The following is a 26,306-nucleotide window of genomic DNA, read 5'->3' on the forward strand; positions in this document are numbered from 1 at the left end:
GCTACAGCCAGGTCCTAGATGGCCAACTGTCACATTTTCAGGAATTCTGCAGACCAACGGGCATGACAGGGACTGCCTGAATTGGGAGTACTGGTAACACCAAAACTTGTTTTCCAGAATGCTGTTTGTAGAACACCTTGGCCCAGAGCAGATGAAAGCAAGGCTGGGGCACCACCAGGGCCAGACTCACAGATGCTTCCGCAGAGGAAGGAGGCCCCAGCAGTCCAGGTGCACATTTATGGGTTGAAGACAGGGAACCTCTAATGCACTCTTTGGTTGCTGGGGGCAGCGTCCAACCCAACCAGATCCACACCAGGGCGCACGTCTGTAAGACAGAATAGCTGCCCTTGGCCTCTCCAGGGTCTCCCTCTTCCCCCAGGAGTGGCTAGGATGGACGGAGGGCATAGCAACACCGTGCCCTCCCCAGATACACACCTCAGGCTTGCATCTCCAAAGTTGGCATCGTGGCTTTATTTGGGTGGTGAGAGAGGGAAGGTAACCTCCAGCTCTCACCTGTCCCTGATATGTTCCAGAATACAGAGGGGGTGGGAACAGGACCCGGCGTGGGAGAAGTGGGCTGCCAGAATTCCGCAGGGCTAAGCCCACTCGTGGTCCCCACACCTGCAAGCCGGCAGGGGCTGACTTGGGTGTAGGAGGGGACAGGTAGCTTTCTTGCAGGAGGCACGGCAGAGATGGAGGGGCTGTGGCTTCTCAAACTTGTGGCGGCAAAGCTGGTGCTAAGAAGTTGTGAAACATTCTTGGTGCAAGCTTGTGCTTTTCCTTTGTCAAAGTGGGCTCCTTGGTGGAATGAGCCCTTGTTCTTTCCCCATAGAAACAGGAAAAGTGAAAACCCAAAATAAGTCACAGGCTAGGCTGAAATAAGTGCCTAAGAAACAGTACATGATTTTCTAGGCATCTCACGGGACACTTGGCAAACCCTCCACTAACTCAGTCCTGGAAGGCTTTGAGGCCTGCTGGGGTCCTCGTCATACAAAGAACTTCGCAGGTTATTAGAATCATCCGGCAACAAGGGGGGCTTGACCTTGGCTTCCGAATAGTGAAGGTCACACTTTAGTAACACTTTGTTGGCCCAAACTGTAGGTGCAGGAAGGGTGGGAGCCCTATGGCCGGTGGAAGTCCCCACGCTGGCCTCCGGTCTTGCTGATGAGCTTGATCTCCCCTATCTCGATGTCCCTGCTGACAGCCTTGCACATGTCATACAGGGTGAGGGCGGCCACGGTAACGGAGGTGAGCGCCTCCATCTCCACCCCAGTGGGGCCCCGAGCCCGGCAGGACCCCCGGATCACCATGGCATGGCGGGCAGGGTCCGGCCTCAGCTGCACCTGGATGTGGCTCAGGGCCACATGGTGGCACAGAGGAATCAGCTGGCTGGTCAGCTTGGCCGCCTGGACTCCAGCCAGCTGGGCCACCCCGAGGGCATCTCCCTTCTTTAGCTGGTTCTGCTGGACAAGCTCGAAGGCCACAGGCCCCAGGAGGACCACAGCAGAGGCCACAGCTTCCCGATCCGTGTCTGGCTTCCAGCCCACATCCACCATAGCTGCCCGCCCTTCTGAGTCCACATGCGTGAGTTGATCTGAGGTTGCCCCAGGTCCTGAGGTGGTGGCAGGAGCCTGGGTCCCTGGGCTAAGGCACGTTGGGGTGCTGTCCAAGTCTGCTTGGGAGTTGTAGAGTCTCAGAGGGGATCCAGACCCTGGCCACTGCCAGGCCACAGCAGGGGCCTGGGGGTGCTGGTGTTCTTTCCACAAAGCTGCTGTCAGGGGAGAGGGTCTGGGTCTCCGACCTGGAACAGGGAGCGGCTCCCAGGAGGAAATGACTGGACTGGCTGGTGGGGAATCTTGGAGCGTTGAAAATAACCCTGGAAGGCAGGAAGGAAAAAGCAAGCCTGAGCCTAGAAGGTAATCCTTTTCTCCGCCTCTTCTTCCCAGCCCATATTTCACATTGGGGAGAGGAATGGAGCAGAAAAAGCAGCACGAAGAAACCAAATTGGAGGTAGATGGGAGACACTCAGTTCGGGTTTACAGCCCTGCACTAGTTTGGCAGGATGGTCGGGCCGGATGGTGGCGTGTGGTCCGCAGGGTTCCCCTTCTTGTAAGAAGCTGTGACAACCCACACAATTAAGGCTTCAGCCTTTAATGTCGCTTTATTTTCTTAAAACAATAGCTAAGTCTTCTCCTAAGTTACCAATTATAGTCACTTTCACCTTCGTATTATCGATGAGGTGTTAATAGTAATTTTTTTTTTTTTTTTTTTTTTTTTTTTTTTTTTTTTTGAGGCAAGATCTCGCTACGTGACCCAGGCTAGCCGTGAACTCATGGCAATCCTCCTGCCTCAGCCTCCCAGTGCTGGGATCATAGGCGTGTAACTCCACACCTGGCCAATGGTAATCGTTTAGGATACAAGATACTAAATGAAACACTTAATGTCTTGCAAATCCACTCAAGTACATCAAAAGTCCATGAAAACTGACGGGTGGAGTCCACCAGTCCAGAGGCCTTGAGAAGGATGTTCCAAGCTGCTGTTACCAAGGACACCAGTGTCCCCCAAGAACCCCTAGTCCTCCCAAATCAAACAAACAAGATCCCCAGGTGATTCTCCCATGCACAGGAAGGGCAGAGGCGCTGTGGGAGGCAGCTCTCGTCTTCCAGAACCAGACCGGCACTGCTCCACCCCTGGTTAATGCCTTGCCATGCTAAGGGGGTCCCTCCTCTGGAGAGAGCTCGTCCTCTGGTTTTGCTCACTGCTCCTTACTGTGTAGTGTACAGTTCAGGGGCCCAGATGTGGGTGTCGCTGCTCTCACCTGGGCACTGGGCTAGGACAGCCACGGCACTCCAGCTCCTCACGGGCCCTCCCACTTCCCCGGGTTGGACACCACCCAGAGGGATTTAACCGAAAGCATCCGTCTAAGCCTATGAGCTCCCGAGGTTCCCGAGAGCTAAGTGGATAATTGGGAAGTGGAGATCCAGACTGTCCCAAGTTGTGCCTGGCACAGACATACAACACACAACTCCTGGGGCCAGTAGCCCAGACACACATGCGTGGGTCACCCCTCACTGCAGAGGGGAAGGGATGCACACCCAACACTGTGTCCATGCTGTGAGACTCCAGAGCTGAGGATGAGGTCTCTAACCAAAGGCTCCATTATTAATGACTTCAGGGATCGTGAAATCTGGGGAGGCCCTGCACTTTGGTTTCTGGTGGGAGAGAATGGTCACTTCTGCGGTCTGTACAGTGAGGGGGAACTGCAGACAGGTACGACACAGGGCTAGCAGGGGTAGGAAGAGATGGAGAAGTAAAAGGAAAACGTGGATGTGAAGGTCAGGGTGAGATGCAGGAGGTGGGGGTGTCTCATGGCAGGGCCCCACCCCGCAGGACCCCCAAATGACAAGGGTGAGTGGTTACGTACTGAGGGGTCACCCACCGATGAGGATCATGGGCCGATTCTTCATCTGGGCAATATTGAACATGCCTGGGGAGGGAAAGATGGGGAGGGGAACAGCAGGGAAGGGGAGAGGAGCGTTTGCTGCAGTCAGTGGGTGGCCGGAGGTGGCCTGGGTCCATGCACTCAGCTACCGGCGTCCTGACGCAGAGCTCCCCCATGCACCAGTGCAAGGCTGCCCAGGACAGAGACCCTGGGACCAAACCCAGAGGACACTGCGTGGGAACCGATAGGCAGTGACACCCTTGCTCTCAGCCCCAGAGAATTTTTGGGTCTTGGCTAAGCATGGCCATGCCCATCTCCCAAGCAGCCCGTCGGTCATTGTGTGCCAAGACCAGAGCTCCAATGGGAGCGGGCACTGCAGGGCTGACACACAGCTTCCTCCTGGGCTCTGTCCACTCACCCCTAATGCCGCCAGGCCTCCCTGCCCGTGGTGTGGCCCGCCTGCCCCTACCTGCATGCTGCCGTTTCTTCCTGCCCACTGCGGCCCCAATGATGGTCAGCAGCTCCTCCTCCGAGGCACCAGCCCGCAGGTGGTCCCGCAGCGAGACTTCCGAGTTCCCAAAGAGGCAGACCTGTGTGGGGATGAGGACAACACGCCTCGCTCAGCTCCCGGCCTCCGCATCTGAGTCAGCTCAGGCTGCATGGCAGTGGCCAGACCTCCCATGGGAGGACACCTGGCCATGAGCGGCAGAGGAGCTGGAGGAGCGAGGAGGAGAGCTGGACTTCCCAAGGCCCCTGTCTGGCTCAGTCACATTTCCTCCCAAGTATGCAATAATTCACTTTGAATGGGAAGCAGATGCCAATAGACACAGCACAGAAGGATCCAGCTCCGGGCCTTCCTCTGTGATGGGGATGGCCTCGTCACCATGAAAGTTGGAGCCAGAACCCCAGATGTACCAGGCACATCACAGCCCCACCTGTTCACTTCACCTGAGGACGTCACTGCCTGCCCCTCCCCTCAAGTCTGAGCAGCCACCAATGACTGGTGGCGATGGCCCCCTGCTTCCAAACTTTGTGAGGGGGGCTGGGTGCTATCGGGGCCCAAGGGTCGATAAGGCATCTCAGCAGTCAAGACACCCACCTTCCACAAAACCTTATAAAGCACCTACTATATGGTGGCTCTGTACAGGGCACTGTGGACAGAGAAGAGTTGGAGAGAAGACAGCAGTAGATTCTAAGTTAGAAGCTGTAACTATCTCCCCGTGAGCTGGGATAACCCATTTCTACCCTACCAGGCTCCAGGCTCCACATTCTGCCCTTCTCCAAAACTGGGAAGTCCCACCTCTGGACTCAGCTTTAGTTGGCTTCTGCCTCGGAGATTAGGAGCGGAGGGAAAAGCGGGGTCAGGCATTTCTTTCTTGCTTCAACACCTGGCAACAGCTGCTTCCCTTCATGGTGGAAGGGCCAAGTGATGTCATTTCCTGGCCTTCCCACCTAGGTGGAACAGCTGTTGGCTGCCATTGTGTCAGGGTGCCTCAATGTTGCCAATGGTGTCTCATATGCCTAGACACTCTAGATAGCCTCTCCATTACATTCTCTTCAGAAACCCAACTCCTGTTTCCTGCTAGGCCAACTCTCTCCCTCCCAGAAACATCTCTATCCTCTTCAACAAGCTGCTGGGTGGTTCCTTTTGGTGTCAAACTGGAAATACTCAAACTTAATCCCTCTGCTGCCAGCCTGAACAGGTCCCAAGGCCCAGCAGACACCTTGATACCTTCCCTTCTCCATGCACTCTAATCCCTTTGACTCTTCCATCCCACCTTCCCCTCACAGGCTAAAGTTTTCTGCTGCATCACTTAACAGCCAGCTACTGAGCCTTCCCAGCTTCATAGCCAATGTGGAGAAGGGTCATATCTTCCCCTTGTTCAGAAACCTCTCAGAGCTCTCCCTACTGCCAGCAGAACTCATTCGAAACCAGTCTCCCCAAGTCTGATTTCCACCACGAGCCCCAGATGTGTGCCCTTCCCTCTTCCTCCCGAGATGCACCCAGCTCCAAGGCTACCCATTCCCTGCTCAGCCAGAAGGCCCCTCACCCTGTCTGCCCAGCCACACCCATGGCAGAGGATCACCTTGGAATATGCCCCCATGGGATTATTTTATGCCTGAAAGTGGATGGGCCCCTGCATTCCCTGCAGGGCAGGGCTGAATCCAAATCCACACCCCAGGCTCATTACCCATGGATCATGGCTGGTGGTTTCAGAGCTGGGGTGAAGTGCACACTGATCCTCTGCCCCTCTCCTTTGGGAGTGCCAAGGGCTGGAAAGGGGCTCCCAAGAAACCAGAAACTTCAGGGACCCGGAGGAAGAGGGGAGGGAAGGGATCAGGGTGACCTTGCCACACAGCCGTGAGTTCACTCTCTTCCTGCTCCTGTGGTGTGGCACAAGGGCCAACCTAGCGTGCCCCACTGGTCCCCACTCCCACTGAGGAACTCGGGGAGGACGGACGCTCACCTTGAGGTTCCCGTCAGCGGTGATTCGCAGCCGGTTGCAGGTCCCACAGAAATGCTCGGACATGGACGTGATGAAGCTGATCTGGCCCTGGAAGCCGGGGATTCTAAAGGCCTGGGGGGAGAGGGCCAGCCAGCGAGTTGGGGTGCTGCTGAGCCCGAGCTGCCTCTCCTGGGCGTCAGGAAGCCCCCCTTCCAGAGGAGCCCATGGCAGGTGGCGCCAGGCACTCCAGTGATGGACGGCTCGTGTCCGAGGCCGGTTCTGTCCCCCGCCTGCCCACATTCCCTAACCTTGGCGGTGCTCGATTTCTCCTCCGGCAGCTTCTCCATCTCGGGCCACTGCTGCTGGATGGTGTCCAGCATCTCCTTGTAGCTGACCATCTTCTTGAAGTTCCACTTGTTTCCTGCATTTGATTGGGGGTCATTGGGGTGCTTTTAGAACCAGAATTGCAGGGACCCTGAGTCTTCAAAGTCCACCCTCCTGCCCAGTGCAGGAACTGCTTTCTTCCCCTTCAGGTTGGGAGGACAGGGCATCCCGCTTGACTCAGGCAGGCCAGTCACACCCATGAGTGCCCCAGTGCGACTCTGGGTCCACGGCGGCCCCCACTGCAGAGCCCACCCTGCCTACCCCTCAGCCCCAGGCCCCGTCCGCCGCTGACCGTCGAAGGGCATGTACTCTATGAAGCGCACATCCAGAGGGTGGTCTTCAGTCAGGGCCACAAAGTTCAGAAGCTCGTCCTCATTCAGGCCTCGCATTACCACACAGTTCACCTGGTGGGGACACAGGGCATGGGCACCCCAAACGCCCTCCTGGGGGGATGGCCTTTGGGTAGCGGGAGCCTACAAGGTCCTCTATGGCAGACCCACTGCTTCAACCCAGCCAATTCTCCTAAAGTCTCACGATTCCCTGGGGTCACTGCTTTTCTCCCTAATTCCTAGGAAGGGTTTGGGGCAGAGTTGGGAACTGCAGCTGGGACAGAAGTGGTAGGAGGCGCCCTTCAGTGGCACTGGGCAGGTGTCACCATCCCCAGCCAGGTGACCTGAGCGGGAGGAAGTCAGAAGTAGGGACAGGCCTCACCTTGATGGGGCGGTAGCCCAGCTCGATGGCCTTGTGAATGCCCTCCATGACCTTGTGGAAGCCTGTGGGGAGGGAAGAGGGAAAGAGCTTATCCAGAGGTCAGCCACACAAGCCAGGCAGCGACACCCACCCTGCGCCCCGTGTCCTATTCACCTTTCCGGCGGGCAATGAACTCAAACTTGGCGGGCACCAGGGTGTCCAGGCTGACGTTGAGGGCACTGAGCCCGGCTTTCTGCAGTGAGGGCAGCAGCCGGGCCAAGTTGATGCCGTTGGTGGTGACTCCGATGGTCTTCAGCCCCTCCAGTTGGTGGAGCTGGGCTGGGGCGAGAACAGGGGTGTAAGACCGGCCAGGCCAGGAAAAGCGATGGTAGCAAAACTTATCCAGAGGGACAAGGGGCTCCCTGCAACCTCCACGGCCTGACGGGGCCATCATTCACGTATGTTACTGCTGGGCAGCTCCAAACCACTGGTGGCACAGGCGTGACTGTCCCATCGGGTGGTACAAGCTGCCTGACGGGAATGTCATGAATGTTCAAGCTGTCAGGAAAGTGTTAAGAAGGCACAAGTAAAAACCACAGAACTGTGCTCTGGATAACCAGCCATACAGGTTGTGCAACTCCGAAAGATGAACACAAGTGTGCTCAGGTTTTCTGCTATGTGACACCCTCGTTCCACCAAAACTCCCTAGAAATAACATTCCTAACTGGACCCAAAGAATGCCCTAGATGCCCTAGAAAGGTAACAAAATATTGAAAGGCAAAACAAACAGGTGGGAGCAGAGGGAGACAGGTGACCATGGCCCAAAGTGCACCCAGGAGAAGGCTCTGCAGAGAAAGTGACACTCAGGGCACAGAGCTGGGTCGTGTGAAGATGGCTGGGCGAGGGGACCTCACCCGCCCCGCAGGCAGGGGCAAGCAGGAGAAGCCAGGCCGGGACACCAGAGGAGACAGAGGACCCCAAGACTTACAGCCAGCAACAACCCATACCCTAGGGGCTCCACAGTGGAGAAAGAGAGAAAGATAACAAATACCCGCAACAGAAGGGTGAAGGAAGCAGCGGCACAGAGATGGCAGACGATAGTTCTTCAAAAGCAGCTACCCTGCAGGGCGCGGTGGCACCACCAGCCGCCTCTCATCCCAGTGCTCTGGGAGGCTGAGGGAGGAGGATCGCAAATTCAAGCCAAATTAGGGAGATCCTGTCTCAAAAAAAAAAATAAAAATAAAAATAAGGGTTGGGGTTGTAGTTCAAGTGTGGAGGCCTTGGGGTGAATCCTTAGTACCAAGAAAAATGAAAAGCAGTCATCTTCTCTGGAATAAATACTGATTCTTGAAAACAAAAAATAAACCAAGATTCTTGGGAAAAACAATATGTGTGTATATATATATATATATATATACATATGTATATATATATACATATATATACATATATATACATATATATATACATATGTATATATATATACATATATTTACATATATATACATATATATACATATATATATATATATATATTGTAGTCTCTAGCTATCTGCAGGGACTGGCTGCAGGAATCCGCTGGGGAAGACCACATCTTCAGATGCCAAATTCCCTTGCGTAAAACAGTGGGGGATTTGCATATAAACCACATGCAACATCCGAAATACTTAAGTACCTCAGTATTACTTATGAAACCTAATACCTTATGCGCACTATGTAAACAGTGCTGACATATCACTTAGACAACAAGGACAAGGAAAAAAGTCTGCCTTGTGAAGTACAGCTGCCACCCAGGTGGGCCCCGTCATGCCGGGCACATCGGTAACAATGCGCTTTCCACGAGTATTTGTGACCTTGTTGGTTGGACGCACAGGTGCAGAGCCCGGGTATACAGAGGGCTGACTGCAGTTAAAGAACAAAACCTTGAGGGAAAGCAGGACACACGAAAGGCAGATGAGCAGGCGGAACACTGAGCAGAACGGGTTCCTGAGGAACTGCACACAAGACGGAGGAGTGAAAAGAATGGTCCTGGAAAGCATGTGCCTGCTCACATGCAAAGCCGATGAAATCAGGAGAACAGAGTCGCCACGCGCCACGGTTCAGATGTGTTAAAGGCTGGAGCCCTGGGACCTGGCCTCGTCTGCGTTCCCGGCTCGACGTAAGAGGCCCCGTCGCTGCCGTGACATATGCTTGCGGCATTGCTCTCCACTGCCCAGACCAGAGGGAAAACCAAGCGGGCTTAATTGATCTTAAAAACTTGAACTCTGGGCCAGAGCTAAGTAAATCCTTTCTCTTTGTAAAGTTAGTTGCCTCTGGTATTTCAACACAGCTCAGCAACTGTGTCCAAATGTTCAGAGGAGCTGTCTTTGATCAGTAGGATTACCGGTGACTTTTGGATTTACGTAGCAATAACTAAAGTTTTTGTGTAGAAGGAGCAAGTTCTTTTCTAACATGGGGAAACACACACACACACACACACACACGACACACGCGCCCCTTTTTAGCTGAGTCTGCTACACGGACATGGTCACTGACTAGATCTTTCCCGCCCTCAGAACAGGGGCTGCCGTCAAACGAGCAGGAGGGATGAGTCTTCGCGAAGAACCAAGCTTAGCTGCATGAGAGAGGATAAACCAGGAGTAAAGGGCACAAGTGAAGCTGAATTAAGAGAAAAGCTGCAGAAGCTGGCCAAATTAGTTAAAAGAAAAAAATCTATCCTCGTGGGACTGCACAGAAAAGCACAGGCTCAAAGTTTAATAAAATCACATGCAAGGTGATCAGGAAATACAGTGAATGTTAAAAAAATTACAGTTAACTGACATTGTCCTCAATGCCTCTCAAAATAATCTTTACTTTAAACACAGTTACTCTTCTTGCTATGTTTGGAAGCAGCTCTGGAATTTCTCTTCCACGTCTTTAGGAGGTGTCATCAAAGGTACGGTGAAAGCTGCTGCTGAGTGCCACAAAATGGACCTCACAACAGACAAACACGATCCCGGGTCCTCACCCATCATAGTCACACCAAATCTGGCCCTGTGTGCCTTTCTGGCTCTTCCCCAGAGTCGAAGTGACCGGGAGAGGTAAACATTTCTGATGTGACAGAGTGACTGAAAACACCCGGGAAAAGAGGACTCCAGACCTGCTTCAGAAAGTGGCCAGAGCCATGAGGTAAGTGCGCGCAAAGCAACGGGGAGCATTTCAGGAAGATTAATCGCAAAGTGTCTTTTGTTGTAATTAATTTTAAAAATGTAAAGACACCACATTTTCCCGTCGTATCTCGTATACCCAGTTTCTGCTCTCATGTGAAGTTATGTATGGAATTTTGCAAAGCCTTCGACCTGGAATTTTATGACCAGACTAGGAAATACATAGTAAAGGCATGTGGGAAACCACACAGGCAGCCAACAATGCAAAACTGGTTACACTGTTTGCTGTAAATGTTGGAGTATTATGCAATGAAACGTGGCCCCAAACTGCTATGCTGGGGTTGGGCAACGTGCTGCTGATGAGAAATAGACACAGAGGATTAAATACAGGAAGTACTCCATGCAGGGAAAAAAGCAGGCAGACCGGACACCACACAAAATGTTGCCAGTGGTGATAAATGGTTCCTAGCAATATTCTTTTGGCTTACCTCATACATTCCTTTGTTAAAAGAAAATTTTACAAATAAAAGTTGTTTGAAAAACAAAGGACTTTAACCCTGGCTCTGCCAACAGGGAAAATCAGCAGTGGTAATGGCTCCCTCTGCCAAATCGAGCCTGGAGAAACAATCTAGCATCTTAAAAATTCTCAAGAAACTCACAGGAAGAGGGGCACAGCCAGGGTGGATGGTGACTGGCACGAATGTGGAGAGACAAGGACAAGCAGGCAGCGTGACCTCTTCTCTCGCCTTCTGTACTGGTGCCCAAGCACTGCAGGCCTCTTCCTGGAGACCTCGGTGGAGGGGGCCCCAAAAGCTGCTTTGGGAACCACTGGAGGGGCATGGAGGTTTGATGTGAAGATGGCGGACATGTGTGAGCGGGTGATGACCTCAAGGTCTTCACACTCCCCTCCTCTTTCTGTGAGCTCCTCAAGCCTGCCGAATACCAGGACCTGGCCTTAAACCTTTCCCCTGACCAGAGCCACACAGGATAGCTGGAACACTCAGGGAACCTCAGAACCTCAACTCATGTCCAAACCAAAGACACCTTCAGGCTCCCCCCTCCAGAGCATTCCTTTAAAGTATCCCAACCGAAGAAAAAGCATTAAACCAGGCAGACTGAGAATGTAAGATAAGCACGATAAACACAGTAAAAGAAAATTTAAAGCAAAACTATATTCTGTAGTAGTAAACAGGATCAAAGGGAAGTATTAGCTAAACATAATTGTGACAGAAAGAACACAACAGAGAGAATCACAGGAGAAATCAGTGAGTTGGAAGTGAGCTTCTGGGAAACGAGGAAATAAAAAAATGGTTGAAGAGACATGGAGGCTTGATGATACAGAAGCGCCAACCCCCCAGATAACAGAGCCTTAGGAGGAAAGAGTCAACAGAGAAAAGGAAATATTTAAAGAAATAATGAAACAGATTTCCCCCAACCTTACAATTGCTTTAGTATTAACAAGGAAATTCTACTGAATGTCAACAGAACAGAAGCAGAAAAAAGCAAATCCAATGATACTGTATGACACCCTATTTTAAGAATCTGAGGAAATAAAATCCAAACACTGACTTTCCAAGGAACAGATCTTATCATCTTAATGGAGCAATAGCCAAACTGACAAACTTCCCTGAACAGTAATGAAGACTATAAAAGGCAACGTTTGTATCATGTTGGAGGAAAGACAGTTGGAGGTAAAATTATATGCACATTCAATTAACATTATAAAGCTACTAATCTGTTGCTCAAAACATTATAAGATCAGCTGGCTTATAAGATTTAATAAGATTTTTCCATACAAAGCCCCGTGCTTAGCACTTTCAGAAGAGAGACTGACAGGAAAACGTTCAAATGTCTGAGGCACATCTGTGGGGGTTAAGAGCAAGGAGCCACCTTGAAGTTTTTTGTTGGACTGGATGAAAGAGAACATGTTTCTGAGAGAAGCAGGGGACAGCAATTCATCACAGCCCCAAGTAAAATTCTGGAGAGCATAAGAATTGGTCAGGGCTCAAGAAACGTGTGGAGGAGAAGAGTCTGTACAAAGAACGCTGTTCTTCTTTTGGAGGGAAAGTGGGGGGCGCGTGTGTCTTTTTTAAGCCAAAGAGGGAGAAAAACTGAAGATGAATTACAATAACCGATTACAGAAACAAGCCCAAATATTTCAGTAATCACAAAACAGGCAAGAGGACCAAACTCATTCATTAAGAGAATTTTCAGTTTTGACAGCAAGTACAAAAGTTGGCTATAAAGTGACAAGAGATTAAACTAGAATAACACAAAAAGGTTTAAAGTAAAAGGATGGAAAGAGATATGCTAGTCATACTAAAACCAAAAGGAAGCCGATACAACTTTGATGAAATACATATATCTTAAAACCACAGTATAATTAAAGAGAAACCAGCCCATGATAAAAGATTAAATTACCAAAACAATATAACAATTCCAAATTTGTATGACTAATAAAATTGCCTCAAATAAATAAAAAGCAATAGGATCCCTGGGGAAATGAACTAATCTACCCCTTCACTTATAATTGGCAGGTCAAGCGGACAGAAAGCCGACAAAGACAGCGGTAACACAGAGGGCTGAACCACGAAACTACCAAGCCAGATACAATAGATGAACACAGAATTCTACACCCGACAACTAGGCAACCTTCCTTTTTCATGCAAAAAAGAGTCACTAAAAACTACCAATCTACTAGGTCATAAAAGAAACCTCAGCAAATTTTAAAGAACAAGTATTCTATGATTTTTCCATTGCCATACAATTTGAATTTAATAATAGAATATGTTAACATTTTCTTTGATTGCCATTCAATTAGAATAATAGTTCACAATATATTTTTATTGCAAATACTACCCATAGACATTGTACGGATCAAAGGACAAATCAAAATAAAAATTAAGACGTCCTAAAAAGTAAACTAGGAAAGCAACAGGCTAGGTGAGAAACAGAAATAATGAAACAGGACACAAGTATAAAATAAGGAGCTTCAACAAATTTAACTGCTGGCTTGCTGAAGACTGTCAAATTATGTGCTTCAAAAAAAAAAAAGTAATGCACAAACAAAAGGACTTTAAAAAGGATAAAATTACAAGTAAAACAGATCAATAAAGCAATATTACCAACAAATATGAAGTCAGAGCCGGGTGCGGTGGCTCACGCCTGTAATCCCAGCACTCCAGAGGCTGAGGCAGGAGGATCGCTGTGAGTTCAAGACCAGCCTGGGCTACATAGTGAGTTCCAGGTCAGTCTCAACTACATAGTGAGACCCTGTCTCAAAAAACAAAACAAACATACAAAAAATATGAAGTCAGAAATAATGACAATTAAAAAAAAAAGATTTACCAAAACTTTGCCTTCTAAGGATGCAAGCTTGGCTCAACATATCCAAATAAATAAGAGTAACAGACCACGTAAGCGGAACAGTCATGGTTGACGTCTGGATGCCCCCCCCACGAGAGCTCATGCACTCAAAGATAGGACTTCTGAAAGGCGACTGCATTATGGGGGCGTACAGCCGACCTGCTATTAGGATGGGGGTCTGGTCTGAAGAGTGGGTCCCTGGGGACATGGCCGGGAGCCTGTATCTCCCCTCCCTGCCTCTGCCATCCCGTCCTGACCTGAAGCCAGCCAACTATGGTCTGAAACATTAGCCTAAATAAAACCCTCCTACCTTAAATTGTGGGCTTCGGGTATCTTGTCCCGAAACAAGGGAGGTAACTAAGATGAGAATTAAGGCTTTAAAAGTCAAGTGATTATCTCAATAGATGAAGAAAGCTTTGATAAAATTCAACATCTATTCATAATAAAAACCCTAAATAAATTAGGTACAGAAGGATCAACATAATAAAAGCTATATACAAAAAACCCATAGCCAGTATCAAACTGAATGGGGAAAAACAAAGTATTTCCTCTAAAATCAGGAATGAAACGAGGGTATCTATTCTCACCATTCTTATTCAATATATTATGGGAAACTTTAGCCACAGCAATCAGACAAAAGAAAGAAAAGGGATATAAATAGGAAAGGAGGAAATTGGATTATCTGTTTCAGATGTTATGATTCATACCTAGAAAACCCATAGGAGTCCACCAAAAGCCTCTTAGAACTGAAAATTAAATTCAGCAAAGTAACTGGATACGAAGTCAACATATGATAATCAGCAGCTTTTCTATACACCAATAATTAACTCTCTTAGGAAGAAGTCAGGAAAAGAAAAAGAAAAACCTGAAAATGAACCTTACATCAAGGAGGTGGGAGACGTCTACAATTATGAAACACTGACGAAAGTGAACACAATACTAGAAGATGGAAAGACCGCTCATGTTTATGAATTGGCAAAAATGAATATTGTTATCACTGGGATATTACTATAAGCAAGCAACGATTCAGTGCAATCACCATCAAAACAATGACATTCTTCACAGAACTGTAAAACAAAACAGTCCTCAAATGCACACGGAAGCACAGAAGACCCAAACAGCCAAAGCAATTCTGAGCGAAAACAACAAGGCTGATTTCACAATAGTAAGACCTTGGTTTGCCAGCATAATTCGTTCCAGAAACACACTAATCCAAAGCATCTGCTTATCAAAGTGAATCTCCCCATAAAAAGGGAAACTCAGATGATTTGCTCTACAACTCACAAATATTCATATAGAAATGATTGCAATACTATAATACAAAGTAAGAAAATACAAAATATAAAGAAAAACCAGCGCATTAACCCACACTTACCTTTGAAAACCTTCATGGCTGGTGTGAGGAAGAGAAGAGCAGGGTTACTATGTAGGTCGATTTTTACTTACTAATGGGATCACTGCTATCTATTGGCTCAGTGGGATATTTTTCTTTCAGGGCAACTTTCACAAGAAACCTATCTCCAGTGACATTTGCTTCTGCCTCCTCCTGAGGATGTTGCACAAATGTGACATTGCATTGGCGTTAAACGGATTCATCATTCACACTGCTACAGGCTTATCTGGACGGTGCTTTTCAACAAAATTCTATACTGTTTCCCACGTTTTACACATCTCCCTAAAACCATTTGAAGGGAGGGCTTCCTCTGCCTTTTTCTCTTCCTCCCCTGTGTGAGATCTCCTCCATAACCTCTTGCTGTTGGGAGAGATCACCCACAATTCCATGGGAAGGAGCAGGGAAAGAGGAAGAAGAGCCATTGGTTCAATGGTGATCATGATGTCCACCATCATATATTATTCCTATTGCAAGGCACTGCTTATCAAGTTAAAATTTATTAGAAATGTTTGCTCCTCTGGGGCAACACTCACAGAACAAGTTACTCACAACCTAAGGTTTTACTGCACCTGATTTCAAAATATACCACAAAGCCACAACAGAAAACAGCAGGGTTTTGGCGTAAAAATACACCCATAGACCAACAGAACACAATAGAGGATCTAGGAGTAAACCCACACATCTCCAGCCACCTAATTCTTGACAAAGGAGCTAAAACATACATTAGCAAAAAGACAGACTTTTCCATAAGTGGTCCTCAAAAAACAGCAGACAATTCAGTGAGGTCTCTCTCCCCTACCTGGTACAAAAATCCACTAAAAATTGAATCAGACCTTTATGTAAGACCTGAAACTTTGAAAGTGCCAGAGGAAAACAGGAAACACTTCAAGATATTGCCATAGGCACAGATTTCCTTGAAGAGGACCCAACAGCACAGCAAAAAAATCTGCCAGGTATTCCTCTGACAGGATTAGTATGCAGAATACATAAAGAACTAAAAAAGTTAATACCAAAAGAACAAGCAATCCAACCAGTAATTCAGAAAAATGAACTGAACAGACAATTCTAAGTATAAATGATGAAGTGAACTATGAAAAGATGCTCTATATTGACAGCCATCAAGAAAATGCAAACCAAAACTACATCAAGACTGCATGTCACTCCAGTGGGAATGACTACAGTGTTATCAAGAAAACAAGTACTGGTGAGGATGGGGGGAAAAGGAACCTTTATATACGGTTGGTGGCAATATAAATTAGCATAGCCACTATGAAAAACAGTATGGAGGTCCCTCAAAAAAACTAAAATTAGAATTATTATACAATTAAGCTGTACTACTCCGGGGTATACACCCAGGAAAATTAGTCAACATACTACAGATACCTGGATACCCGCATTTATCACGGTACCATTTACATAGCCAAGATACGGAATCAGCCTAGATGCCTGTCCATAGATGAAGAAAATGTAGCATATATAATGGAGTATTATTTGCCATGAAGGACAAAATCATCTCTTTTGCAGGAAAATGGGTGGAACTGGAGAACATTATCTTGTTAAGCAAAATAAAGTCAGTCTCAGAGGTATTCCATGTTTTCTTTCATATGTGAGATACAGCAGAAAATATGACAGGGAAATATAGGGAACTACTAAGGAAAGGGACACAGAGTTATCAGTATCCAAGAGACTGGATACTATCAAAGCACATTATTTGCAGGTGTGAAAATGTCATCATGAAATGCGTCATCTTCTCCAATACACACTAATTATGACATCATAAAAACAATTTGCCAAAATTGCCTCCAAATAAGATAAAACGTGAATAGTGTATCAGAAAAACAGAAGCAATTTAAAATCTCTGTGCAAACAAAGTACCAGGCACATATAATTTACAGGATGAAATCCAAACATGCAAAGATATGAAAACTACCCATTTATACAAAGTCTCACAGATGAGAGAGGAACTGGAAATACTACCCAACTTGTTCTTTGAGACACGGTACCAAAATCAGACTAGTTAAATATAAGGAAGGAAAATTTAATGCCCACTTCACACATGGATGCAGATGCCAAAATCTAAACGAATACAAGCCAACTGGACCTAACTGGACATAAAAGTATAACATCCCCGCTCACAATGAGCTTACTCCAAGTATAATGTTGGAAAATGTCATCCAGCATCGAACCCCACAGATCATCCTAATATCTGCGGATAAATTAAAGAAAATTCATTAAACTTGGAAGGAAACTTCATTACCTGACAGATGCTTTGTGAAAAATACATGTAAGAACCAACATTCTAAATGGGACAACTTTGGGAGCAGCCTCCCTTTGCCACTGCTACTCAATACTGTAAACTTGAGGTCCTGGATATGGTAATAGGACAAGAAAAGAAAATTACAAGCATAGAGATAGGAAAAAAAAAACTGTCTTTTGTTACAGTTGCTATGATTGTTAGGATAGAAAACAGAATCTAAACAGGCATACACAGCATTCATAGAACTGGTGATGGATTGGGAGAAGAATGTATTAGTAACAACAACAAAAAAAGGTCAGAAAATGCCTTAAAAAAACCACTTTGTCAAGATCTTAGCATAAAATTGAGTTCAGCCCAGGTGGTGAGGAAAAGACTGCAAACAAAAGTGTGCGGAGGATGACAGGAGAAACGATGCACAGTAGGGGAAATTGGACTAACAATGTTAGGGACCTGTGTGTCACCACATCCAGTGACAAAGAGCACTGACGGAAATTAGGCTGGAAGACTCAAAAGTTGCTGTGGAGGAGGAGCTGCTTCCTGGGAATTCTGGTTCTAGGGCTCCAGCTGGCAAAAATTTAGCATAGCATCAGAGAAGGGGTCGGTAAATAAGGGGATATGAATAACATGGACAAGAAAGCCAGCCACAGGAGAGTGGGGTGAGCAAAAAAGACGTCAGCCCTCCCCCACTCAATGCGGTTAAAACCCGTGACTATTCATGGCCCTTGATAAACTAATTCTGAAATTTACAAGGGCAAGGCTTAGTGTAACTAAAATATTGTCGAAACAAACAAGACTTGCCCTGCGGATAATGGAGTTACTACAGAGTGATGGTGATTAAGATAGCATGATGTTGGCACACAGAAAGCAGAACACAGCAGACCCTGAAACAGATCGATGCCTACATGGGCAGATTTATGGAGGAAGTGGGGACTGTTCAATACACTGAACCAGAAAAAGTGGCCATCTAAGTGAGGTTATTATTAGAAAAGGGGAAGGGTAGGCACTAATATACTTTTTTCCATATGGATGATTACTTTTTAAAATATAAACTAAATTGGATTCTTAAAAATCACCCACAGATGAACTACGGACTTATACGTAAAACTCTACATTTTTTAGTGGAAACACAGGCAGTTGATCTGATCTTGATGTTTTCATCCATGTAAGATTTAAAAAAAAATACCAATCATAACATAAAACACCGATATATTTCAGAATCGCTATTATTCAAACGACTCTATACAATGTATAGCTTTTTTCAGGCTACGAGAAAGTATCTACAACAAGTACTAAGGAACCTTCTTGTTGAACACCTTCAACACATAGGAACCACCAAACTGAAAAATGTACCAAAGACACGTTTAGATAGTACACCGAGAAATACTTATGGCTAGTTAACATGTGCAAAGATACCTGAAATCGCTGTTACACAGGGGAATACAAATCAAGACCACATGAAATATAATTGTGTACTTGTTCAACCAGCAAACATCAAGAATATTAACGTGAGTGTTGAGGAAGATGATGTCCAACAGGATCTCTTAGAGTGTAAGTTGGCACAATCACTTTTATAGGGCCCCAGAGTTATCCAAAGTTAAATATTCACATGTCCTGTGACCCACCAATTCTGCTCCTGGAGAAAATCTACGCCGGAGTATGTAACGGTGAGTGTTCAAAGTATCAGAAAGGGCCGGGGATTTAGCTCAATGGTTCTGCCACCTGCCTTGCAAGCACAAGGACCCAAGTTCGATCTCCGGAACCAAAAAAAAAATTGCACAAAGTATCAAAAAACTGGAACCAACTCCAGTGCTCTGGAACAAGTATGGTAGAGTCCCAGAAGGGAACAAGGGCTCAAAGAGAAAAGGAAAGAATTATGGCTTTGGACAGTAGGTATGCTCTTCACTGCACGCAAATGGAGCCCTTAGCTAGGCATGGTGCTCAAGTCCCAGCACTCAAGGCAGGAGGATCACTTGAGAGTCCAAGGCCAGCCTGAACTACATAGTGAGACCCTCTCTGTTAATGAAGAAAGCTCATAAAGACTACACACAGCATGGGACCCATAAAGTTTTAAAAACACTATCTCATTTTTATAAAGCAAGAGAAGGAAAAACAAAATCTAGAAGATGGCAGGGGTGGGTGGAAAAGGGAGCAGGATCAGGGAGGTCAATAAAAGTTCTTGTCAGTGTTCTTAAAGTAAAATAAACGGGGGGAGGGAGCAGAGTGAGTTTCTTTAAGTGACAACACTAATATATAAGCGAGAACATCTTGTGCGCAGATCAAGACTGCATATGATCCCATGCAACTGGAGCCCACCAAAATTAAAAGAAAAAACTTCACCCCTTTCAAAATCGGTCAGTGGCTCCCTGTGGCATTAAGTCTCACAGGAGGTCTAAGCTATAGGATCTGGCTATTCCCTATCAGAAAGCTGGGAATGGAAGACGGAAGGAAGGAAAGGAAAATCAAGCTGCAGCCCTGAGACTCGAGCCCAGCCCATCAGACAGCTGCAAGCCACTCTGAAATCAGATCCAAGGCAGCTCTTCAAAGGCTCCGATGCCATCACAGCACCTGCGTGTTCAGCTCCCTTGCTGCCTGATGGTTCCAACGGGCGCAGCTGCCAGCCACCGAGGCTCTTCAAATTTTTAAAGTCATCAAGTGACAAACTCAGCTTCTCGGTCGCATTAGTCCTGGGTTAAGTGTGAGAGATAGATGTGGACGGGTCCCACCACCCTGAGAAATCCTGGTGGGCGGCACTACTCTGCTCCCACTTCCCCTGCATCCAGCGAATGTAGGCAGGAGGAGCCAGAGATGTGTGGTGCAAACCCCATGGGGAGCTCTGCTGCATTCCCAAGGCTGTCACAGGTTCAGGCAGGGACCCCAGGGCCCAGGACTGAAGGAGGATCAAGGACCAGCCCTTGAGTGAGATTCCTCAAACCTCACCTGGGAGAGTGGGGACAGGTGTGTGACCATCCGTTACACTCTTCCTTCGCCCACTAGCACCGACCTGTCCTGTCCTCAGGCCTCTTCGGTGAGTTAGCCTGCCTGAGAAATGGCAGCGTCCTGCAGGAGTTTGAGGCATTGTAGCTGCCATTCTTTTGCAGCTCTGGGGTGAGGAGGGGAGAAGGCTAGGGGAGTGGAGGAGAACCCTTAAGAGCAGGTCTTGGGGCAGGTGTCTGTCTTAACCGGCTGCGTGGTGATCACCATCGCCCGGCCCAAGATATTAGCCAGAAGCAAAGACCAGTTTGGATCACAGCAGGAATGGTCCTTAAAGAGGCCGGTCCAGATGAGGAAGCTGCGGCCCAAGGAGGTGCGGTTTAAATATCCAGTGTCCCCCAAAAACTCATGTATGAAGAATCTGATCCCCCAGGGAGCAATGTTCACAGGTGGGGCCTGGAGAAGTAACTGATCACGAGGGTGTTGACTGCATCAGTAAATGGTCTAATTGTAATAATCTATCAGTAAAGGATCGATCCACTGATGAGTTGACAGTTGAACAGGCTGCTAGAAGGTGGGGCCAGTTGGAGGAAGGGAGTCACTGGGGGTGCGCCTTTGAAGGGGATGGGATCTCTCTTCTTCAGCTCTTTCCCTTCCTCTATTTCCCCTGCCTACCATGATGTAAGCAGCTTTCCTCCACCAGGCCTCTCTGCCTTGGAGCCAGCTGACCATGGACTAAAAGTTCTCGAACCGTGAGCCAAAATGGACCTTCCCTTCAAACTGTGTATGTCAGGGTTTTGTCTCAGCAGCAGGAATCGAATACAGAGGGTAAGAAACACAGACAAGTTCACCGAGCCTGAGGGAGGCAGCATGCGAATAGGCTGCCAACTTTGCTGGCTCCCATGATTCCCTTCACAAGACAGTGGCTCCTGTGGAAAGCTCTGGGTTCCTGTAATCCGTGCTGTCATCCTGTCCCACTAACCAGGGATCCTCGCTCCCTGCTCTCCCCAAGGCCCTGCGAGACGCGGGGATTAAAGGTGGAACCCGTTCCCTGGTGGTGAAGAGAGGAAGTGGCTCACAGCAGTGGCAGCTCTTCCAGGGATCCAGCCCGTCTTTCAGCTCTTAGGAGCTGCTGGAACATGGAGTCAACGGCCCAGCAGGAATGGCATCAGGATCCAAGGTTATGTGGGAGGGAGGGGTCAGGGGAAGCCAGCCATGGGGAGGGAAGGAAAGAAGGAAGAGGGGCTTTCACAGGGCTCCCACAGCACCTGGCCCTCCAGCCCTCATGCCATGGCTGGCCAACCCACTCTGGCAGCTGCTTCCTCCAGGGGGCCGTGGGGCCTTGACAGCATGGCCTATGGCTCACTCGGCTTTGTATCCACGGCACAGTACCAGGCATCTGAGAAAGCGCTCTTCTGAACCCAGTGTTAGGGTTCAGATTAAAAGCGTCCCTCAAAGCTTCATGCACTCAGAAGCGGGGTGGTGGGAGGTGATTGGCGCACGGGGTGCTATAGCTGAATTGCTGCTAGGCGGTGCGGCCTGGAAGGGGGCATCTACCTCCCCAGCTCCTCTTCTCTCTGCTACCTGGATCCCATGCGGTGAGCAGCTTTTCCTCTGCGTGCTGTTCTGCCTTGGAGACAGGTGAGCACGGACTAAAATATGAGCCTCGATAAACCTCTCAAGTTGTGAAGAAAGTGACGGGCACGGGAAATGAGAGAGAGCTGAGGGCTGGGAGATCCTAACCAGAGCAGCTTGGACGGGACAGCCCTCAAGAACCTGAGCCTTGTTGTCCTACATAAGCCAAAGCTCTCTGTCCTCATGAGCGCCGGCCATAGCGGGGCACCTCACGGTCATGCCCTCCTGGGGCAGAGGGCAACCCTACGAGACAGGTATTTCTACTGCCCCAAAGCTTAGAAGAAACTGTAAATGTTACCTCTGGGCATACAGAGCTGGAAATTCAAACAGAAGTACTGTACGTCCTACTCCAAAGACTGTACTGTGCCAGGCATGGTTTAGGTGCTGGGGCACAGCTCTCAGCTTACCCTGCCACCTCAGAGCTTTCAGACCAATGCAGGGAGGAGACGGATAATTAAAAAACTGACATGCAACCAAACGATGCCAGGCTGAGAGGAGGGTTATGAAGGAGACTAAGTCAGGTTAAGGAGACGGGCACAGAGCGGGTTAAGTATGTGAGATGCACTTTAGACAGTGACCCAGGGAGGCATCTCACCAAGATGAAATCGGAGCATAGCAGAGAGCCTCGAGCCTTGACAAAGAGAACAGCAAGTTCAAAGGTCCGGCTGTGTGACCGGAGAGGAGGAAAGAGGCAGAGGGGTGGACAGGACGTCATCAGGGACAGCGGGAGCATGGTGACCACAGCCACAGCTAGATGAGGAAGGACGACGCGTGTCCAACTCACCCACGATGTCCACCACATCCCGCCGGATGAGCGGCTCCCCGCCTGTGAGCCGGATCTTGTCAACCCCTTCTCTCACAAAGAGCCGGGCAAGGGTGAGGATCTCCTCGGTGGTCAGCAGGTCAGCCTTGGGGGTCAAGGGGACACCCTCCTCAGGCATGCAGTACTGGCCTGAGAGGAAGCAAGCAAAGCAGATGAGATGGCGGAAAATGGGTACCGCAGGTGGGGAGGCCCAGAGTTTCCCCGAACCCCATCCAGAGGTCAGAGAGAGACCTCAGCGAACCTGGGGGGTGTACACCTGCTCAGCACCTTTCTCATCCCTGCGCGGTTAGCGTCCCTCCTCCCAAATCTGGCCTTAACTTCCCTCCTCGGGAGCCGATGCTGTGGGTCAAAGGTGACGAACTCAGGGGACAGTAGGGCCGTTCCCTCAGCTTAGACACGGCCGGTTCCATTCCTGTAGGCATCACTCCTGCTCCTCGTCACCGAGTTTCAGCTCTCACCGCTCTGGCCAAGCCAGGAGGTAAAGGAAGCCTTTCTGGCCCGGAGAAAGCCGCTCTCCTCTGTAGCCGCAAGTGTCCTAAAACCCTGCCCTCTATACCGCAGGGCATCATCAGTCCTGCCCTTCATTCAGATAACACAGCAATGCGGTTGACAACAGGTAGGGGGGAGACTGCCCTCTATCACTACTTCCGGTTCTGCTTTTGCAAGGGTTGGGTCAAGACCTGCTAGAGTACAAAGTCAAATTGGCACAGTGGGTCTAGAATTGGACCTGGGACAAAACAGGTACAATCAAAATGTGTGATAGGTATTTATTTTTGTGTGATTAAACATTTACCAAATACAAGTTATGTTTACTGACTTGTGAAATACACTTGTTGTAAGGTACGGGAGCAGGGAGAGAGGGAACCAAGAGAAAAAAAGGAAGAGGAGGGAAAGAGGAGCAGGAAGGACCCAACTGTGGAAGCCCACCCTGCAGGGGATACACCCTCAAATGCTCCCCACTCAGGGTTATGTAGCATGGATGTTCCGTCCTAGGACTGGGGCATCCGTGGCTTGCAGTGATTGCTATGGGCACTGCTGTGTGGATCACATGTTTATAAAGTCCACTGCCCCTGCTGGTGGCCACATCCTGGGCTTGGGACTGAAGGGAAACAGGAACCCTGGAGAGTGAGAGGTCTAGGGCATAATCTGAATCCTAAACCCAACGGCAGTTCGGTTCTTAAGTCTAATCTCAAGTAGGACCCAGTGTTCCTAACCCTGAAACTCAACTGGGACTCCTGTAATCCTCCCAGGCAAGGCAGGGCAGAGTGTAAAAGCGGGAGGTGGGACTGGAGGACGGAGGCATGAGCAGCTCTTGCAGCAGAAGGATTGCCACTCACATCTGAGGTTGCACTTCTCAGTGAGTGAGATCCGCAGGTAGTTGTGCTGCCGGCCAAAGCCGTCCACGAGGAAGGCAGAGAAGGGGGCTGCATGCTCGCGCAGGAACTCCCGCCGCCTGGACAGCTCCTGCAAGGACAGGGACAGGAGAAGATGGGGGAGGGCCCCAGGCTCTTTGACATTAGGATAAAGCTTCTCAGGTTCTGGTCAATCTGTAATCCTGGGGAAGCTGGGATTGTCCCTCTCACCGGCTGACTGGGAAACAGGCCCACTTCCCAGGACTCAGCTGAGGGCTGGGACCTCCTAGGGCTTGGCAAGAAACGGAGGGATGGGCCCATGGGAACTTGATTCAGTCTATTCCTCACCCCACCCAGTACTAGCAGGATTAGGCACCCACTGTGTAGGACCGGAGGGGAGGAGATGTGGCCACAGGCTCTGGGAGTTCCCTAAAAATCCGGTTCACTGCGCCTTCTTTGCCTTCTTTTCCACTAGCAGTTACACGCAAGGCAGTCCTCAGTCGATGACCCCAACCTCCACCCCTTCGCTTGCCAAGAGGTCCTTCTCACCCCAACTCGACACAAGGAGGGGAGTGACTGGATAAGAGGAGTAAAATAAGGCCAGGAACTGGGAAAGGGTGAAAGGAGCAAGATAACTCAGCAGAAACAGGAAAGGAATCCTGAGCAAGGAGCAATCTAATTAGGGACTAGTTCTGGACAAGCGGTTCTGGACCTCCCAGCCCCGCCCACCACGCACACCCTTCCAGCTCTGCACGCTCATCGTTTGGACGTTAAGTCCTATCCCTCCCACAAACCCATTTCCTTCCTCTAATGCTGCGTGTCTAACTTTCACTCTGCTTTTGCCCCTTTCGTTTCCCAGCAACGGGGCTGCTGATCTCAGGATCCCAGAGAGCTGGCATCCGTGGAAAGCAGTCTGGGCAGAAGCTGGACCCCTCATAGAGCAAGAGAGAGGGGACCACGGTTGGTACCAGAATTCCAAGACGGGAAGTCCAGTCCTGGGAGACAGAGGAGGATGATAAGATGGTTCTAGGAAAGAAGTTCCACCAAATGAAGGGAAGTTCCTCCCCGCAGCATTTCCCGAACCCCAGGAGCAAAGCATCAACACACTTCCAACTTGGTAGGACACGAAACACTTTGAGGGGCTCTGTCCAGGATGGAGGGATCGCACCCCAAATTCTAGAGAGCGGGACCCCCTAACCCGGGAAAGGCCGGGGTCCTGCTCTGCTCCCCTCTAGAATGAGGCTGAATTCTCCCAAGGGAAACGAAGATGGCTCAAAGAAGTGAAAGTTGGGACACGGTGCCCTGTGACTACGAAGTGAAAACTGTTGGTGGCAAGGAGCTGATGCTTTTGGTTAGTGTCACATGCTGAGGCAGGTGTCACTGGGCCACCACTCACAGGCAGACACCCAGCACTAGGAATTAGGAGCGAAAATGTTTAAGGGTGTGAGCCAGGGCTGAGGGACACTAATAAAGCACTTCCCTAGGCCCAAGGTCCGATCCCTGGTGGTCCCTCCTTGGGGACTCGGGTGACACCTGGAGGTGGGGGGTAGGGGACGTCGCTGGAGGTTCGGGGGGGTCTGAAGGTAGACTGCCAGGGGTCTCTCCTGGGCTAGCAGGTGAGCGCACGCAACGGATCTGGGGGATATCACCCCATTAAGCAGCTGGGTCCCTCCCATAAACTGCCTAAGGGCAGGATGGCCAGGGGCTTCCCGGGTGAGAACAGCCGGCTCAGACCTCGCTCCCAGGACCTCGAGGACGCCCGTGGGCAGGCTCACCTCTGTGGCGGGTCGCGAGGGCTCCGTGGGGCTAGGCTGCGTCACTGGAGCCCCGGAGCTACAGCCCCTGGCGCTAGACCTCAGGAGCCCTAACATCCGGGACATGGGCCGCGCCACCGCCATCAGGCCACAGCTAGGAGGGCCCGGCGGTCCCGACCTCAGCGCGTACTAGCTGGGAACCTGCCGGGTCTTCCCGGCGTGGTGGGGCGGGGGCGGGGCGTACGTAGCCAATCAGCAAGCGCGCCGCGTGGCCTTCTGGGAGCTGTAGTTCCATCGCTCTGCCAGTTTTCTGGCGGGCAGCAGCTGCAGCTCAGAAGTGCCAATTCAGGAAAAGTCCCAAATTTAGGACATGGCGCAACCAGTGCAGAGCGCTGTAGGAGGGGCAGAACTAGGGCCAGGAGAATGAGTACGGCCTGGAGAGTCAAAACTGTTAAGCAATATTTCAATATATTAGCTCAAAAGATTAAAATCCACACCCCCCCAAAATCAAGAAATATCAGAAATTTAAGTGAAAACAAGACCGATCTTGCACTATTCCTGTCACTTCACCCCAATCCAGGTTGTAGGACAGTCAGCTCCCTCTTTTAAGATACAATTGTACCCCCAAGGGCATTAACAGTCCTGGCCTCTCTGATTAAAAACAAAAACAAACAAATAAAAAACCC

General features: G+C 49.2%; 1 protein-coding gene across 5 annotated transcripts; it reads right to left on the reverse strand.

The window, feature by feature from the left end:
* Mocs1 (molybdenum cofactor synthesis 1) lies at window positions 1-25,870 on the reverse strand. Of its 5 annotated transcripts, XR_002025871.2 has the most exons (12): window positions 25,642-25,870; window positions 23,852-23,978; window positions 22,476-22,643; window positions 7,138-7,302; window positions 6,985-7,046; window positions 6,566-6,677; window positions 6,198-6,310; window positions 5,911-6,021; window positions 3,912-4,032; window positions 3,440-3,487; window positions 436-1,876; window positions 1-325 (listed from the first exon to the last, which is right to left on the reverse strand). XR_002025871.2 is itself a non-coding variant. In XM_010638865.3 (11 exons), exons 1-11 carry the CDS (start codon window positions 25,762-25,764, stop codon window positions 1,122-1,124), a joined length of 1,905 nt encoding a protein of 634 aa, XP_010637167.1. In that variant the 5' UTR covers window positions 25,765-25,870; the 3' UTR covers window positions 1-1,121. The 5 variants fall into 5 exon arrangements, 4 of the variants coding, with proteins under 4 accessions (XP_010637167.1, XP_010637168.1, XP_033622320.1 ...); XM_010638865.3 differs by having other exon boundaries at window positions 1-1,876; XM_010638867.3 differs by lacking the exon at window positions 1-325 and having other exon boundaries at window positions 1,794-1,876; window positions 3,425-3,487.
* Window positions 25,871-26,306: the final 436 nt, after the last annotated feature.

Source organism: Fukomys damarensis, unplaced genomic scaffold (assembly GCF_012274545.1).
Source record: "Fukomys damarensis isolate Sample0158 unplaced genomic scaffold, DMR_v1.0_HiC HiC_scaffold_20, whole genome shotgun sequence".
Taxonomy (NCBI): domain Eukaryota; kingdom Metazoa; phylum Chordata; class Mammalia; order Rodentia; family Bathyergidae; genus Fukomys; species Fukomys damarensis.

Excerpts from the sequence above, each read along its gene's own strand:
- Mocs1 (XM_010638865.3), bottom strand. The coding sequence starts at position 25,764 with ATGGCGGTGGCGCGGCCCATGTCCCGGATGTTAGGGCTCCTGAGGTCT. Across the intron at positions 23,979-25,641 it reads CCTCGCGACCCGCCACAGAG|GAGCTGTCCAGGCGGCGGGA; the intron begins GTGAGCCTGCCC and ends CTGTCCTTGCAG. Across the intron at positions 6,311-6,565 it reads AGAGTACATGCCCTTCGACG|GAAACAAGTGGAACTTCAAG; the intron begins GTCAGCGGCGGA and ends AATCAAATGCAG.